This window comes from Phaenicophaeus curvirostris, chromosome 16, assembly GCF_032191515.1.
Source record: "Phaenicophaeus curvirostris isolate KB17595 chromosome 16, BPBGC_Pcur_1.0, whole genome shotgun sequence".
Taxonomy (NCBI): domain Eukaryota; kingdom Metazoa; phylum Chordata; class Aves; order Cuculiformes; family Cuculidae; genus Phaenicophaeus; species Phaenicophaeus curvirostris.
The window spans coordinates 8,490,888-8,509,228 of record NC_091407.1 but is presented as its reverse complement, the minus strand read 5'-3'; the positions used below and the strand labels follow the sequence as shown (position 1 = coordinate 8,509,228).

Below are 18,341 nucleotides of genomic sequence, written 5' to 3'. Positions count from 1 at the left end.
TGGCGGTATCACAATGCGTTCAAATTGCACCTTGCTGAGAAGTGTCAGCCTGCTGAAGCCAACGCTGCTGTGGAGCTAAGCCATTGTTTTCACTGGATTCTCCCCAACTTGTCCTTCTCACTAAAAATCAGAAAAAGCTTTACTATTTACCTCCCACTTCTCAGGCATATTACGCTTTTATCGTAGACCCACGGAATGGGTTGGTTTGGAAGTGACCTCAAAGCTCAACCAGTTCCAACCCCCCTGCCATGGGCAGGGACACCTCCCATTGGATCAGGATGCTCCAAGTCCTCATCCAAGCTGGCCTTGAACACCTCCAACTGAATTGCATTGTCCTCCTTCTATCAAAGATGCCCAGATTTAAAATAAATAGCCACATCTACAAATCCTCTCTTGTTAGAATCTCGTTAAAAGGATAAAAATCCAAGCAGACATTAACACCACTACAGTAAACATGTTATATCCTTTCCTTATAGAGAAGAAAAGGCACCCAAAAGGGGAGCATGCATTTCAGGAGAAGACGCTGTGGTTGTGAAGCTTTGAATACAATACCCTTGCTATTTGCACACAGATTTGCAAAACCAGAAGCTACGATTATAATTGCAAATTCCTACACCTGCTCCAGCCAAACTCGGCTGTGTGAGAGCATCCGAGAGTTTGCCAGAGACGCGGCTGTTGCGTGCGAACCCAGCACCGACCAAACAACAGGGCTGCCTGTTGCCGCTGCTGGCAAAACCAAAACCTCCTGCATCCCAAGTCCCCTACGTGACATCTGTGCTACTAGACCTTCAAGATCGCTTTCTTTTTTTGCTATTATATCTTTAATTCCTGCAGCTTTCTCCCCACAATACAGTTTTTCAGGCAGACTAGAGCATCATCACTGAAAACACACACACTCATTTTGCATTCCCACCATAACTTTAATGGTGAGATTTCAAAGGGATGAAGCAAACCAGCTACCATCACAGAACACAAACGGTGCTCACATCCCATACCCATATTCCACATTCCTGCCGTTCTGCTCTACATAGAACTCCCTGTAACGACTTTCATAGAACCATAGAATGGTTTGTGTTAGAAGGAACCTTAAAAATAACCCAGTCCCACCCCTGCCATGGGCAGGGACACCTCCCACTGGATCAGGGGCTCTAAGCCCCATCCAACCTGGCCTTGAACCCCTCAAGGGATGGGGCAGCCACCTCTGCTCTGGGCAACCTGGGCTAGGGCCTCCACATCCTCACAGGAAAACATTTCTCCCTAAAATCTCATCACAATCTCCTCTCTTTCAGCTTAAAACCATTTCCTCTCATCCTATTCCTCCATTCCCTGATCAAGAGCTCCCTCCAACTTTCCTTTATAGAGGCTTTTATCCTTTCTGCCGTTATATCCCAGCAGCAGGAGGGCCAACAGGAACAAATCTATAGTACGGGGAGAAAATCCTCAACCTAGTCTGAAATCTGAGCACTGACTGCCCACTGACACTTTTTAGGCATAATTTCAACTGAAAGAGTAAACTTTCTGATAACTGATGCCATGCAGCACCGCATTTCTGCTGCACCAGGAGCCGAAAGCTTGGTTTAAGCACCGCAGACTGAAATAGGAGAGAAGTCTCTTGGCCACACCAACAATATAAACTCGCATTCAAATTGTGCTTAATGTTTTTCCAAACTATGGAAACAAGGACTCAACTTCTCTGCTTTAAAACTAATATTGGAAGAAATTTAATTTCATTTAACTTCCCCAATGCGTTATGGCCAGAGCCTTAATCAAGGAGAGCTCACCCAGCCCAAGTCGCCTATTCCGGAGAAAAATCACTGCCTGTAAAAGGCATTTTTGTTTGTTTCCTTTTTATTAAGGCTAGGACAAAAGTCAGTCACAAGAGCTGTGCAGAAACAATTTGCTTAGGGAAAGGGTTTCCCAGTTTCTGCAAGACCAGCGTTCCCATTCCACCCACTTACATTCTTGTATTAAGAGAAAATAAAATCACATCCGCAGGCCGGTCATCGGTTACACAGGTCAGCATCCAGGCAACATGGCAAACGGCTGAAAGAAAATTCCTTGCCTGGAAAGATCTTGTTTGAAGAAGTTCTGCCTTCATTCCAGCACCATCATTTACATCAGGCTTGTTAAGAAGTATTTTATCCCTTAAAATCATTTGCATAATTACCGTAATCAAAGGCACTACTTTACAGTAATAACTTTAATGGCAGATTTTTACTTAAACATTCTTTTTAAAAGGCACCTCCAAAGGTTGCTGAATCCATACGCTGGTAAAAATAAAGACAGGAGGTGACACTTTGGAAATGCAGGGGGTAGAGAGGGAGTGGTTGCTTTTGGGTTTTGCTTTGTTTATGGAAAAAATCAATCTACGATGCTCAAAATGCATCCCAGAACTCAAACTTCTGTCACTTAAAATCACAGAATCATAGAATGGTTTGGGTTGGAAGGGAATTCAAAGCCCACCCAATCCCGCCCCCTGCCATGGGCAGGGACACCTCTGTTGGAGCAAGTCCCCTGTGTTGTGCTGCTCCTTCCCTGCGCACCATCAGCAGAGGACTTTGGGGGAACACTTCCAGTTAATTAAGGTTCTCAAACAAGTCAGGGCTGAACAAAGGCACGTTGCCCTCTAACGCAGTTCTAATTACATTAAAACAAAATGCTTTTGCGAACATGGAGAAAGGCTGGGGAGAGAATCATACAAGCTATAAATTAAAGCAGAGGATATGAATACCATGCAAGCTGTGGTGTTAGGGTTAACGTGGGTCTGGAAACAGTTTAGTGCAAACCTGGTGTGGCGAGGGGCCAGCTCCGAGTTTAGTTGCTTTGGGCTAATCGTTTCCTTCAGGCAGGCTACTCTAGCACACTAATAGGTTTTAATAAAAACTTCCAATTGGGCCAGTAAACCCCTCATTAAGCTGTTTTTAAAGCATGAATTTAAGAGCGGCGAGGGTAAAAGGTCAGGAGGAGTATTTAATTCACAACGTCTGGCAAAAGGTGCTGTTGTGATTGAAAACACCAGAGTTCAAGTGTCCAGGGCCACATAAACATCCGACTCTGTCACTAGACCTGGTTAAGTGACAGCTTGAAAAATAGATTTAATAAGACAGAGAGAAAAGTTTCCCACTCTTACACCAGAAATAGGAACAGCAGATCACAATATTAGCCAGGAACAGTCAGTAAGCAGCCCCGTCCCTTCCATCTCGGCATGGGGGGGGTGGATGAATAAATAGCAGCCTATGGCCATCTGGGTGTTCAGCCCTGCAGTGATTCCCAGGGGCTTGCTGGAACGCTCTCGCCGCAGCTCCCCGGTCTCCTGCTGCGAACAGGACAAAGTTCCTCTAGAATAACACAGGCCAACCCGTCCTCCGCGTCCTGCTGCCAGCGTCTCTCCCACACGCCGTCTGTCCAGCGAGCCGCCCGAGGAACAAGTGCCAGTGGGTGCTACGATGATACGGAGGTGCTACCACGCAAAACGCAAACCTCCACTTCTCTTTCACTTGGACACCTTCCACCCACCATGTGGACACTGCCAATGGGTCTGCAGGGACTGATGGTTCATCCCCATCTCAGAACACTTTTAAACTCAGCTTTGGACATGCAATGTTCTGTTTTCAGCAATGTTCTGGCTCAGCCATCTCAACTTACTCTCATTTTCTTCCACAACCACAGCACTGCTCACCGGTACAGTGCAACCACTATGAAAACTTCACCCCTTCCTTGGAAACGTGTACTCAGAAAGAAGAAACATCTCAATCTTATACAGCAAAAGCCAGAACCCCAGCTGTGCACTCTAACATTTAATTTTATGTCAATGCACATCTAAAATTCAAGATCCCTGAAGACCTTTTAAAAGAAAATCCTCCTTGGAACAATTTGCATTGAAGTAAAGAGCGAGGATTTAACAAGTAATGGAGAATTACGTATACTCGGCTCTCAACTTTTTATTCTATTCCTAATCAAAACACACTTCATCTTAAATTCTGAGATAACAGATGCCATATATAATCTCAGGGCAGGCATGGGTACAAACTAAATTATTTGCTTATCCCATGTTTACAGATAATGGAAAATACAAGTTTAATTCAACCTTCAGTGCTTTTCTTCTCCCCATACCAAATTAACAAGGAAGTTTACTGTAAGAAGAAAAAAAAAAGCTCTCACTTTGAAAATATGCTTCTAATTCCAGCCATACAGTTGGTCTCCAAAGAGCGCAGGATGAAGGCTCTCTGGAACGATCCCCAAGGAAACATTTGCTTTGGCTCCAAAGATGACACTTTTGTGCATCAAGAGTCAAATAAGATCAGCTGTTTCTCAATCCTTTCTATTTAATGATCCCTTCGATAGCCAAAAGGTGAACAGATACGCTTCTGTCTTTTCTGTGTGCTCTGAGACCCAGACTGGTTCTCCGAGAGGTATCCAACAGCCAGGGAGGGGACGATGCGGAGTCAGACTCTCCCTGGACAGTTGTGTCATTTTCCCACACCACACCTGGATTTTTCCTCTACAGAGAGTCGTGGCGCCCATTACCACTCACAATCTTTGCAGTTTCTCTGCTTAGCTCCCCACAGTGACCTCATTTAACCAATACCTCAGGACAGACTTGGGGCTATCAAAACTGTCTTCTGAATATCTGAGGCTCCTTAATGCAAGAATAAGGCAGAAGAAAGAGGACAAGGAAGGCTGCAAAAGAGCATCATCTTTTTCAAACTCTCTGTTAGATCAGAGATGATAAATCACTCCATTAAATCAGAGTTCCACTGGCTGGGGGGAAGGATCCTTGGGGGTGTCAAGCAGTTTTGGTCTTGTTCTAAACCAGGAGAAAAAGGTGTCCTTAATTTTAAAGGAGGCTAAAATAACAATGGTTCTTTCTAGTCCCAGCACCACAGGTGCAGCCTCCAGAGAAAAGGAGACCTGCCATTCTCAGAGCTGAGCCAGGACCAAGGGTGCTGAGCGAGGCCAGACGGATCGTGGTGGTGCATACAGGTCACCAAGGCACCTAGGAGGGGCTTGGACAGAGAAAGCCAAGGAGGAAAGCCCTCGGTTCAGCAAAGCTGAAGGAGGAGATTTAGGCTGAGGATGATGTTGCCAGGAAAGCTCACCTGGCCGCTAGCCCTGCAGGTGCGCTCTCCTGACAGCATCCCATCCACCCAACCACCCATCCTCAAGACTCCTAGCAGAAGGGCAAGACCACAGCACTCCACCGTACTCCAGCCAATGAGCAGCCCCAACCACGTAGAGTCCACATGCAACAACCCGAGTGCTACACTGCCAAACCCAGGGACAACACAGGGCCATCAAGCTGGGGGTCCCACCTGCTAACCTGAGCTCACGTGCCCAAGCCATGACTATCCACGGGGAGGAACTTGGGGTAAAACCACTGGAACACGTCTTGCTACAGCTAAAGCCAAATCTACACCCAAATAACAATAAATAAAGCCAAGAAGTTATTACAGCTCAGCTAACTTCAGAGCCCATGGTGACGCCGCTCCAGGATTTGCATTCCCGAGCACCTCATCACCTTTCAAAGATAAAAAGTCCACCACGGCCGGTGCTCTGTGCCGGGAAAGCTCTTGCCCGGCTGTTTCACAGTTCATTCCCTGAAGTGAGGAGTGGTTTTAATAACCGTTACCTGACAGGAATAAGAGCAAAGAGCAAAACCTGTGGCAATTCCAGTTGATCCCGTTTGGCCTAACAGCTTGTTGTTATTTCCAGACTCTGGAGTTCTTTAAAATTCATAGGGACAGCCTGCAGTTTTAATAGAGGGTACCAAAATCTATCCTAAGATGTATCAAAAAAGGCACATTTCCTGGAGGGAAACAGGAAACAGTCAGCATTTACACAGATCTCTCCAGGAATTGTTAAGATCTTGCTTTGAAGTAGATGCTACCAAAGAACAAGGCTTCCAGAGCTCAGCAATATTTAATGTACTTCTCCAGCAATGGATGACAATATTGTTGTTTCAGCTATATTATAACAAAAATATTGTGGTTTTCCTGTATTCTAACAAAAGTAACTCAAAATTTACATCTCATTCATCTTATTCAGAAGTAGCCCTCAAGCCAAAAACAAGGAAGGGAGAGACCCTACTGTGTACAAAGGACTTCAGTGATCCTCACAGGGTGGCTATCCAGTTGGGACATAAAGAAAGGCCAAAGAAGATAAACCACCACTTGCAAAAAGCATTTTTTTTTTTTTTTACAACCATCACTGAGAGTGGAAAACACATACAGAAAATGACTAACTTGAGTTATTAAACTAAGAGTTATTAAACTAAGATGGGTGTCCTCACTAACCCAACAAAAGTCTGGATTCATTTTGTGTGTGGTATTACCAGAAGCACCAGGAGCAGAATCAATTCTCCATACTCCTCTGCTTCTCCACTTGGTGAAGCCTCGTCTCAATGATCCCATGCACAGTAAAATAGCATGTTCACTTACAGCTGATTAAAACGATCACTCGTAAACAAGGAGACAGATGCAATTCCCTGAAAGTTACCACCCTCTGTCACGGGCAGGGACGCCGCCTCCCACTGGATCCAGTTGCTCCAAGCCCCATCCAACCTGGCCTTGAACACCTCCAAGGATGGAGCAGCCACCACTGCTCTGGGCAACCTGGGCCAGTGCTTCACCACACTCATCATGAAGAATTTTTCTTCCTAATGTCCAATCTAAATCTTCCCCCTTCCAATTTAAAGCCATTCGCCTCATCCTGTCGCTGCAGGGTCTTGTAAAAAAGCTCCTCCCCAGCTTTCCAGGAGCTTCTTTCAGTACTGGAAGCTGCTCTAAGGTGTCCTTGGAGCTTTCTCTTCTCCAGGCTGAACAACCCCAACTCTCTCAGCCTGGCCCCGTATAGAAGGTGCTCCAGCCCTCCCAGATCATCTCCATGGCCTCCTCTGGACATGCTCCAACAGATCCACGTCCTTCCTGCGCTGCTCTTGTGTTCTATTTCTATTTGTGACAACTTGGAAATACAAATCGCCTTTTCACCCACACAACGATGAAGCATCCTTCTCCACCCACCCATCCAATAGCATGAACACCAGGCTGAAAGGATGAGAAGACACAGCCAAATAAGCTGCTTCAAGATCTTATGCCATGGTGGCACTTCCCAGAAAATCAGAGTACACTAGCAGTTTTCCTAATACTTCCACAGAGACAAACAGGAGTTTAACTTTCTGTTTAGACTCCAGATTTAATGCTGAAAAAACAACAATCTGTGCAAAACAAACCAACCTTCCAGATTGCCAGGGAAGTAAATTTGCCCCACACACCAGCAAAGAGCAGGTACAAGTAAGAGGTTCTGGACATTCATAGAAATCACCAGTGGAAAAAGAGCTGGAATTCAGGAGGTACACTCTCCCTCCCAGGGCATGTCCCTCAGACCGCACTTTGTCTGTCCACCTCCAGCTTCTTTAACTATTTGTCTTTAACGTCAACCTCCAAATGATGCTGTTTGGTACTCCCACAACCCTCCCATCAAGTCTCCCTCAGTCTCAATTTACAGAATTTACACCAGTTTTCCTTTCCTTAAGAACATACAGGTGGAAAAAACTCAGTGAAAGGCAGAGAGTGGAGACAATCTTCATTTAAACACTTGACAGAGCAAGATAAAGCAAGCCAGAGTAACAGAAAAGCTACATACCCACATATGCACCAATAAATTATAATTGCAGATCTTTTCTCATTTTTATTCACTTACCAAAGGAATACCTGCAAAACAAAATAAAGAAAAAGGAAAAACATTAAAATCTCAGTTGACTGGTTGCAGGAATCTACGTCTCACATCACTTTCATTTCAGTCTTCCCACAGTTTGAGTTTCAACATAGTTCTATTAGAGTATGAAACACGCCGGAACCATGGAACATGCAACTCCACAGCACTAAGCGGTAAATTGCTGCTACCTGGAAAAGCAAGGAGAGTAAATTCCCTCATATCTAGGCAAATTAAGTTGTTATTTAGCGCTCCAGGTGCTTGGTCGTCCTTCTTTCATTTGAAGATGCTGAAGCAGTATATGCAGCTGACCAGAATCACAACAGATATTGTGCTGCTCCTCACCTTCCCTCTGTCTGGAGAAACTCCTCCAAGCGAGCAATCTAGTCAGTAGTGCAGCTTAACCCAGTTCCACTGCAATGTCATTCATTTGTGGTTTCCAAAGCCTGCTAAGCACCTCCCAGGCAGAAGGCAACAACTGAAGTTGTCAAAACCACAAAGCTTAACGCAAACCTCTGCTCTGGTGAAGCCCTTGGTGAAAAGCAAGTTGTTACTTCTCGCTGGTGAACTATTCGTTGTGGTTTTTTGCCTTTGAACTCAGAAAAGTCTATGCCACCTCCTTGTTGAGTGCTCTACACTAGATCATAGAATGGATTGGGTTGGAAGGGACCTTAAAGATCATCTAGATGCTCAGCGACCCTCGGGGTCTCAGACAACGATACACATTTATTGCATCATTTACATGACAATTTTTGCCACAATCTGGTGCATCATTTAATGTGCTTTTTTAACAGGTCTTCTCATTGAAGTCACCTCTAGCCTTAGCTACACACCACAGTGAATTTCTGCAAGGAACATTTTGATAGGAACGGTTGGCTCGATGATCCGCTGGGTCTCTTCCAACCTGGTTATTCTACGATTACCAGTTCCAATTGAAAGTAAACCCTGAAGGTTACCAAGTTTTAAGATGCTGTAATTCAGCAGACACCTTGTGTTTACTCCCATTATGGCTTTGGTCCCACCTCAAGGCTTTATTATTTGTACCTGTAGTCCCTTCCAACCCAAAGGGTTCTATGAAAACACCCTGCATAGACGTGCAAATTTTATACTCAAACACATGCAGTTGGAATAATTCTTTAATCCATCCACCTAAAGATTTTACTGCATATTTAACAGTTTCATCCAGGGCTCTGGATGTAGACAAAAGAAAAACTTGAAAACACACAACAAGTTTTAACTTCCTTAATAAAAATGGCTCTTTATGAAGATATCTGTCATTAAGGGCAACCCAACATCGCGATTGCCCACCACCGTTGTGGTGCAGTTGAACATAAACTTGTAAGAATTATTCTTATTTCTTGGCAGAAGTTAAGAACCCCCCGAGGCTCATTTAAAACACACACACACAGACACACACAAAATGAGGAATTAATAAAATATTGTATTCTTCTGAACCACATGAAGTTTTCTGACATGTGTCTGGTGCTGATTACATCAATCTCGGCTCCAGACCTCGTCATGTGATGACAGGCAAACACTTGTGAATTTATTTCTCTGAAGAAGCCTGTGATACAAATGCCAAGGAAACCAAACCAAAAGGCCCCCTCCAAACACAGAAAAGCAGTGGGGCTTCCTGCAGGGATTATTTCTTTCCTATAGGTACAATCAGGCAGGTACCAAATTTCTCCAGACTTCAGGTTATAGTTTGAAACCTAATTACTATTTTCCCTTTTCAAAGTCCTTTTCCTTGTTTATACAGAATAAACAGAAGTGTTTATTAAAAAATATATAATTTTTCTTCCTACCGCTGCCTTGGCATTCAAAACATTCCTGACAGATAATGACGAGTCAAAACATGGATTTGATTTTGCGGGTTTGGGGTATTTTGGTAAATTTCAACAGCAGAACTTTTGATCTGTACATTGTCAAACCCAGACATTTTGCAAATTCAAAGGATATTCCGTCTGGATTTTCTAAATCAAATTAAAATGTGATGTCATTTCAGTTCTCTGGTTGGAGAAACAATGTAATTACGCATAACTTTTCGTTAGAGCAAACTTCATGTCACCCTCAGACTGTAAGGATCAGCTGGAAATCCTAAACATCATCAAATATTTGGTTAAGTTGTTTTCACCACATTGTCATGCTGATTAATTCTAGCTCAAGTATATTCCTGGAAAGCAAAAACTACTAGCAAGACAGTGTAAACTACAATTTTTTTTTCTGATACCCAATCTAAACCTCCCCTGGCACAACTTGAGGCCATTTCCTCTCATCCCATCCCTTGTTACTTGGGAGAAATGCTCAGCACCCACCTCACCACAACCTCCTTTCAGGGAGCTGCAGCAAATAATGAGGTCTCCCCTCAGCCTTCTCTTCTCCAGACTAAACCCCCCAGGTCCCTCAGCTGCTCCTCATAAGGAGCATAAGACCCTTCACCTTTCCTGTATAACACCTTCTTTTCTGCATGCAAAGTATGCAGGATGATGCCTTCTCTTTGCTCAAGGAAAACAGGATTAGCCAGATTTGTCCAACAAATTTATGTTCCTTCTCTGCTCCCCTACCCCATAGCTACAGAGATTATTTAATGCAAGAGCTGTCTGGGATGGCAACGTCTCTTATAAGGCTGTAAAACATGACAAAATTCTAAACAGAGTCTATTAAGAAATAGTACCAGAATACAGACAGGAACTCTTTTCTTTGCAACTATTGATGCTTACTAAGAAAATAAACTGTATTTATGATCAAAAAAGACAAGAAAATACAGTCGTCCCCACAATTCACACCCCAGCAGTGTCCAATGCCACAAGACCCTTCCAACTAAACCAATTTCCACAGCCAGGATAATTCCCTGCTGCATCCCTAATCTGCAGCTGGTGTTAACAGCTTCTCTCACTGTTCTCCACAGAGAGCATCCTCCACAGAAAATGAACCCAGATGTCAACTTTCCTCTCCATTATGAACATCTTTTATTCTCTGGGCTGTATTACTTGAGATGGGGGGAAAGGTATTTGGGTAGAACAGTCACGTTTTCTATTATCAGTCAGGATGGAGCTCCAAAATCTGCACTAACAAGGTTTCCACAGCATCTCTCCACAATGGAAACCAGATAGAAGCTTCCCATCCCTGAAGGATGGAAATGTGATATTAACCACTGTGATCTTCCCACTGGTACCCAGCCAGGGAGAGGAGGAAGCAGGTGTGACTGTGTGAGGATCACCTCTGACAGACGTCTAAGCAGCGATGGAGACTCCGGGTATCCAGTCCTGAGATCCTCCACATGTTCATTAAAAAAGCTTTTCCTTATGTCTAACCTACAGCTCCCTTTCCACCATGTAAACCAACAGCTTCTTGTCCCATCCACCCAACGCAGATAACCACTAACTGCCATTGTCTCTCCTGCTTTCACGCACTTGAAAATCTTTGTCTCCTTGCCCAGTTTACCTTTCTCTCAATTAATCAAACAGTTCCCTCAGGTTTTTTTCACAACAGGCCACTTTCTTCCTTGCCCCCAAGGCCTGGGCCTCCTCTCCACCCAGCGTGGGGCTGCAGCCACTTCCAGTACAACGGGACAACCAGACACGAGATGCTGGCTGACATGTCCCCAGCTCCGCGAGGTGGAAAACCTCATCAGCTGCCATCTTGCACACGGTGCTCCTAAAATTTACTGGTTTACGTGCCTAAAATCTTGTTTGGTGAACCACAATATACCAATAAAATAAAGCTGTAAACACATCAGCACAAAAAAAGTCGCAATGTACATATGTACATTTTTTAATGGTTGGACTCTATGATCTCAAAGGTCTTTTCCAACCTAAATGATTCTGTGATTCCGTATGTGCAGCTCCTGGCACCTGGGGACCTTCTTCCTCATCCCATCGCCTCAAACCAAGGATGTCAGTTGGCAAACGCCACTTGTAAGAGACCAGGAGTCCACCAAAATGAAATGACAGAGTTAGTTTGGTACACCATTAATTTCAGAACATCATTAACTTAAAAGTGAGGGGGTAAGAAACATTTTTGACAGCTGGTTTCAGTTGCTGCCAAGCCTTTAGCATTGCACAGCGGTCACGGGGGGGAGGAAATAAGCTACAATGGCAGTAAATGAAACCACTCGTCTGGTTTCTGGATTCACTTTATTGTGGTCACAGATCTCTAAAAACTGGGATTCTGCGCTCTGTAATTACAACATCCACATAGAAACACAAGGAGCAGGGATAACAAAAACAAGAGTGCTCGAGGATGAGGTTTACTCCTCAGAGCTTGGAGAGGTACCTGAGCAGAGCTGGAGCCAACCAGCAGATGAGAAGAGGGACGGCCACTCTTCTGGAGCCACACCAGGCGCTCACCCCCATCTTGTGCAGCTGCGATGCTGTTGGGCACAGCCACACGGCTCTCTCTGAGGCTGAGCAAGCCGAGCTCCCAGGTGGAGGGAGAGCTGTCAAAGCACCACTTTATTCCTCCCTTGCAAGGCAGGGAACCAGACATGGTTAGGAGACCAAACATGAACTACCCAACTAAGCGTTGGCCCTCACCAACTGTTCTGTCTGTGCTCATTCCTAAAGCTAAAATATTATTACAAGCCCTGGCTTATGCGACTGCAGGATTTGCCAAACTCAAGCAAAGTTTGCTTTGGTTAAATCCCTCAGTGCCAAAACCAGATGCTGAAACGGCAGCTTGGGAACCCTACTCGGAGCTGCTCCCTAAGCCAGACAGCGAGTCCAAGGCAGGAAGGGTGAGAGGGGGAGCTGGCAGCAGGTAGGCAACCGCAGCAGCTCCTGCATTCACCTTCACCCCACCAGAGCCCAGCAGGAGCTGCCCCAGGCTGCCCAAATGGCTGCACTTCCCTAGACAGAAACAAGCTCAAAAAGCATGTGCATGGCAAGAGGAGATGGAAAACAAACGGATCAGCATCAGCTTGAACACATTCAAGATTCAAGCCCTAGAACAGGAGGTCCATTCCATTGCAGTGTTTGGTGCACATTCGTGCATGAGTGCTGCAAGCCTGCTTCTTCAGGTCCAGCAGCAGGAAGGTTCTATCTCTGCTGCCAGCACACTGACAGGTAAAATCCCAGGAAAAGCGCATTTCAGCAATTCTATTCCTAGATTAAAATAATGATTTAACAGCATTAATTAATCTCTCCCCAAAGGCTGACCCTCACCACCAACCATTCCACAGATGGAGTGTGAATCCCTGCCAAATGAAGTCTGCAGCAAGGCTCTGGGTTTTGGTAGAAATAGCCACTTCTACACTACATTCATGAAGACACTAGTTATTCTAATGAAAGTTTCCACCTCCTTCCACCCCAGACCCTTTCCCACAGATAGTTTGCTTGGTTTTGAGTCGCTGGGCTCCTTCTCCAAGACAGAGCTGCTGCTCCCCCAGAAGGACCTGGAACATCACTCCAGGAACACGCCTCAGCCCTGCAAAGGCCTCCAGTTGTGGAGCAACTCCAGTGACAAGCCAGCATCGCTGGGAGCAAACACTGTTCTCAGGGATCCATTTCTGGATTAAGACCCTTTGGGAAGTTCATAAAAACAGCTCCCACCACAGCTTGGACCCTGCCCTAACCCCTGACTGCTTTTCGGCTGTACCCATCCCTGCATTAACATTCTTTCCAACCACAGCTGTTTGAGAAGTTAGATGAGTTAAACAACATGAACGTGTGCTGGACCAGACCGGGCGCATGAAGCTGTTTGGCAAGTTACAGCCAAAAAACCTCATGAAAAAACATTATTCATTCTTTTCCTAAATCTTTCAGCTGTGGAATCAATACCCGAGTCTACATACTGGATACAGCTGGCATTTAGATGTGCCAGATAATAAGCAATTAAAAAATACTTGTCTCAGTCTCTGGCAAAGCCCTGTGGTGCATCAGACCCTGTGCAGCCCCACCACGAACTACATAATCCTCTGATAATTTCTTTGCTCTCATTTTCTCATCGGCCATGATCTCCAGAATTGGTTGGAATCGAGAGACAGCTTGTGCAGAGGAAGCAGTGGGGTGTTATTAATGGTCCATGGAGAACACACAGCTCCCCGCGCAATGGCTTTATCCCACATCCCGTTCCAGTTGCCGATGATGTTTTAACATGGTCTTCTCGTGAAATCAAGTTAGGGGCAGGGGAAGCAGGAAGGAGGTGAAGGAATACTGCTACGTGCCTTTAGCTGACGTTTGCTGTGCTATCAAAGCATTACGCTCCGCGACGATAAGTCATCTCGTTCGGCTCTCTGCAAAGCGAAGCAGCAGACACACACCACTGCTTTTCCATGTTTTCTTAACACTGGATACAGGCAACAATCCTGCCATTTAGACAGCAGCGATTACAGGGATTAACATGATCAAAGGCTCTGAACCAGGACTCGGAGGGCAATTCCACAACGCACGTTTAGCAGACGGAGCACACGTTGAGGCAGAAGGAACTGGCAATGGGATGCTCACAGGGAGCACCCAGCGCACCCTGTGGTACAGGCAGACACTTACATACCTCAGCACGATAACATTTTCTAGTGCAGACAAACACACAACACCTTCTACAGATGGTGAATTGACTTTTATAGATCTCTGGCTATCTTACAGCAGATTTAAATTTAAAAAAAAATATCTTCTACAGGTGCTATTATTAAGTGAAGCGAAGCCAGTAATTACAATGTCAAAACAATACACGCAACCAATCAATGTAAAATAGTTCGATTCCTCTTTAGTTTCCTCTTTTTAAAACTATTTAAGCTCCGACAAGCGTTCACATTATTTAAACGGCGTTAACCTTAGAGGCACTACTTGCTACAAAATCAATAGCCTCAGCAGTGACACTACAGCTGCTCAAGACCCTGGCACACGGTTTCACCAAAGCCACTTCCCTTGGTTTTCACATCATGTCTCAATGGCAAGTTAGACTCACTGTGAGTCAGTTGTTTTCCTCCAGCAACATATTCATGGAAGCAGGCAACAGCCAGACCTGGTGCAGCCCGAGACCCCGCCAAAGCATCCCTGGAGAGCTCTTAAGGCTCTTGGCAGCTCCTCTTTTATGGAGAGAGCTCATGCAGATCTCCTCAAATTCATATCATAGCTGGACCTGGCTTCTTAATCAGGTTTATCTTCGCCTGTCTTTTAGTCCACCCCGCTCTCACAGACCAATGTGCAGGTTTTTGGAGGAGATGAGAGCAGGAGCATGCTCAAACCCTCTTGGACGTTCTACAGCAGCAGTGTTCTTTGCTCCTGCTTGCCCCTTTAAAAATCCCAGCCTAAATTCATAGAATCATTTGAGTTGGAAGGGACCCCAAAGCCCATCTAGTTCCAACCCCTGCCGAGATACCTCCCACTGGATCAGGGGCTCCAAGCCCCATCCAACCTGGCCTTGAACCCCTCCAGGGATGGGGCAGCCACTACTTCCCTGGGCAACCTGGGTCAGGGCCTCTTCACCCTCACAGCAAAGCATTTCTCACTAAGTTCTCATCTCAATCACCCCTCTTTCAGCTCAAAACCATTCCCCTCATCCTGTCCCTGCACTCCCTTATCAAGAGCCCCTCCTCAGCTTTCCCATAGGTGTACAACCCATTGCCACCTGCATGTAACTCAACTGCCTCAACCACGACGAGTACCCTCACCCTGTAGAGCGCATATTCCCTGGCCTTGGGGACCAATGGAGACCTCCAGCCACAGCATCCTGGCTCCTTCTTCCCAGCCTCACGGAATGCCAAGCGAGGAGATGGCAAGGGTTTGGCCTCTCTCTGAGGGCGAGGAGGAGAAACCTGACACACGCTGGGGCGAAAAAAAAAAAACACGCTAAATGATTCATTTCTGACATCAGCCGTGATTAAATTTTAATCTCTCAAACCAAAATATGGTTCTCGTTAGTCTCATTAGTTCCCAGTTGTACTGCAAGGCAACAGTGTCACATGGTATTAATCGTTGTTTTCATTAATATGTCATATCAACTGCTCACGGCATTCTTTGAAACCGATACGCTCCCTCTCTTCTGTGCGAGGAGGAAGTGCCAAAAAGCAGCTTCCTCGACAGGAAGGATGACCCCCTGAGATCCTTCAACTTTTGGTTTACATTTCTAGAGATAATCTTTGCTTTCTGGGGAAAGAGGGAGGGGAATTTGGAGCAAAAGGGATGCGAGGCTGCGACAGAAACAAAGAAATTCCTGAGGTTTATTGCCAAGGTCAGATAAAGCAATGAGACATTTTAAGTTTTCTTGTTGTTGACATTGGGATATTTTGGAGAGCTAGAAAAACAAAGCCAGGTTGCAAAAAGAGTTCTTTGCAAGCGAGTTGTTTGCAAAGCCACTGGCAAACTCCAAATGACTCAAATTTAGCAGTCACATTGGGGTGATATTTGTTGATGTGAATCTAAAATGCCAGATAACTTTTTCTTTTTAATACACAAAGCTGTACACTGGATTCAGGCACAACATAAATTTTTGCTTGCAGTTCAAACATCAATATCTGCAAAGCTGGTATCAATTAGGTCTTACAATCCCTCAACACAAGCTTGTATTACTTCATGACAGGCAGATAAAGGAGGATACAGACTGATGGAAAGATCTTACCAGGTCACACCGTTAAGTACAGCCCAACACAACTATTGCTGCCTGCACGATGAGGTCTCAGAGCTTCCCAAGTGAACCAAACATACTGATGAAACCCAGGACAAGCAAGTTCCTATTCCTGACTTGCACAGCTCCTGATCTTTAAGTGTTTTCTCACTCAGAGGCAGTCAAAAAAGTCTACACTACTGAATAAAATGTGCTTTAGCTCAAAGACACCTGTGCAGATACACTCACTTGCCCTTGATCTGGCTCTGGTCAGCTGGAAGAAGCCTCCTGTGAGCTTCTGTCTGTATTTTGCATGTCAGACCAGGACTCTTCTAGCCATAAAACAATTATCTCCCTAAGTGCTGTGCCCTTGTCGTAAGAGGATCACAAATGAGTACACTTAAAAATGGGAAGGAGATTTTGTCAAAACCAGCCCACAACTCACACACTGGCTGATTTACAAGCCGGAATGAGAAACTTGAAAGAGATCTGTTCCTAACCTTTGCTGCATGGGATGACACCAGACAAAAACCCAAGTGCCTTAGACTAAAAACCCAAAGCCGTAGAATATAAGAGGAATAAGAGTGGGGAATAAGTCCATTTAGTGCCCTCTGGAAGAACGAAAAAACAGCCCTGAGCATCTCCTCAGCCCCCCAGCCCATCCACTCACACACAGAACACTGTGATGAAGGTCCTGCATAAGTCAAGTGGTTTTTAATCAGACATTCAAACCACAAAGCCCCCACACAACATACAAGTCTTTCTTCTTTCTCTATTGCAAGTGAACATCTGAGGGTGGTAATTTAATTGCAATTACATTAAATACCTCGGAGACCTGCTTTCATGACCTGCAGTATTCCCTCTCCCTCCAACATGTCCTTAAAGTTAAAAGCGCTTAATATTACGTTCCATCAGCTAAATATGAAATAACAACAGGCATTTACAAGGACCATAGTGACAGGATGAGGTGGAATGGCTTTAAATTGGAACGGGGAAGGTTTAGATTAGACATTAGGAAGAAATTCTCCATGATGAGGGTGGGGAGGCCCTGGCCCTGGTTGCCCAGAGCAGTGGTGGCTGCCCCATCCCTGGAGGGGTTCAAGGCCAGGTTGGATGGGGCTTGGAGCCCCTGATCCAGTGGGAGGTGTCCCTGCCCATGGCAGGGGGTGGAACTGAGTGGGCTTTGAGGTCCCTCCCAACCCAAACTATTCTATGATTTGAGGGCAGAATTGGGCACGTACTCTCCTCTGTGCTCTAGAAAGATGTTGCAGCATCTTGGAAATGACCCAGACCCATGGGCTTCGAAGGGCACACTAGTGAAGCCCAAATAGTACTCACCAACAACCTCTCAGCTGCACAGCAGTGAAGCACTCTGTGGCCTCATATTCCTTGCAGAACAAAAAAAGTGTGCTGCTTAGTCTTATTTTACCCGAAATACCTGTTAGCAGTAGCTCCACCAACGTTTTCCACAAGGGAAGAATGCACTGAAAAGAACGCTGTAGCCACCTCACGCTATAACGTTTCATTTATTGGCTTGTTTAACCTGTTCCCCCGAGCTGCTGTAACTCTACCAGAATCTCAGTCATGAAAGAAAAAAAGTCCATAGGATTTAAAAAACCCACAATTCTAACTTGCATATCGAGTATTTCACAAACTGGACCTCTGAACGCTCTCTAGCAGCAGATGATATGCTTTGTAAAATGAAACAGAACAATAACCAAGGGAAGGGAAAGGTTTTCAAATGACATTAGAAAATGCCAGGGTTCAGTGGGAAACAACAGAAGAAGAAACAGAAGATCAGTAGCAGAGTAGTTTAAAAGTTTGTTTATATAAGAAAATGTAACAGCTCTCTGGAGACACCTTACTGCGGGATAAAAGTGGTTTTAGTCCAGAATTACAAATTCACTTTAGAAGTGCATTAGTTATTCTGGTACAAAAATGATTTAACTTCTGCTGGAATACCTCTCCCAGAGAGCTTGTCATGCCAAAGGACCTCTGCTGCCGACGGTCCATCTCTGCAGACATGTCCTAGCAGAAACCAGAGGGAATAAAACCACAAATGGAGGTTTCAGGAGGTCACCTGCAACAAG

At 45.1% G+C, this 18,341-nt stretch overlaps 1 protein-coding gene across 2 annotated transcripts in view; it reads right to left on the bottom strand.

The window, feature by feature from the left end:
• LMF1 (lipase maturation factor 1) overlaps nucleotides 1-18,341 on the bottom strand; it is a 191,911-nt gene that overhangs the window by 157,862 nt on the left and 15,708 nt on the right. Inside the window, exon 3 of one of the 2 annotated variants that reach the window (XM_069869999.1) lies at nucleotides 7,699-7,709. The exons of the other annotated variant lie outside the window; for it this stretch is intronic. Within the exon in view, the coding sequence (XP_069726100.1) occupies nucleotides 7,699-7,709 (11 nt within the window). The remainder of the gene's footprint in view (nucleotides 1-7,698; nucleotides 7,710-18,341) is intronic. 2 annotated transcript variants of the gene reach the window in all.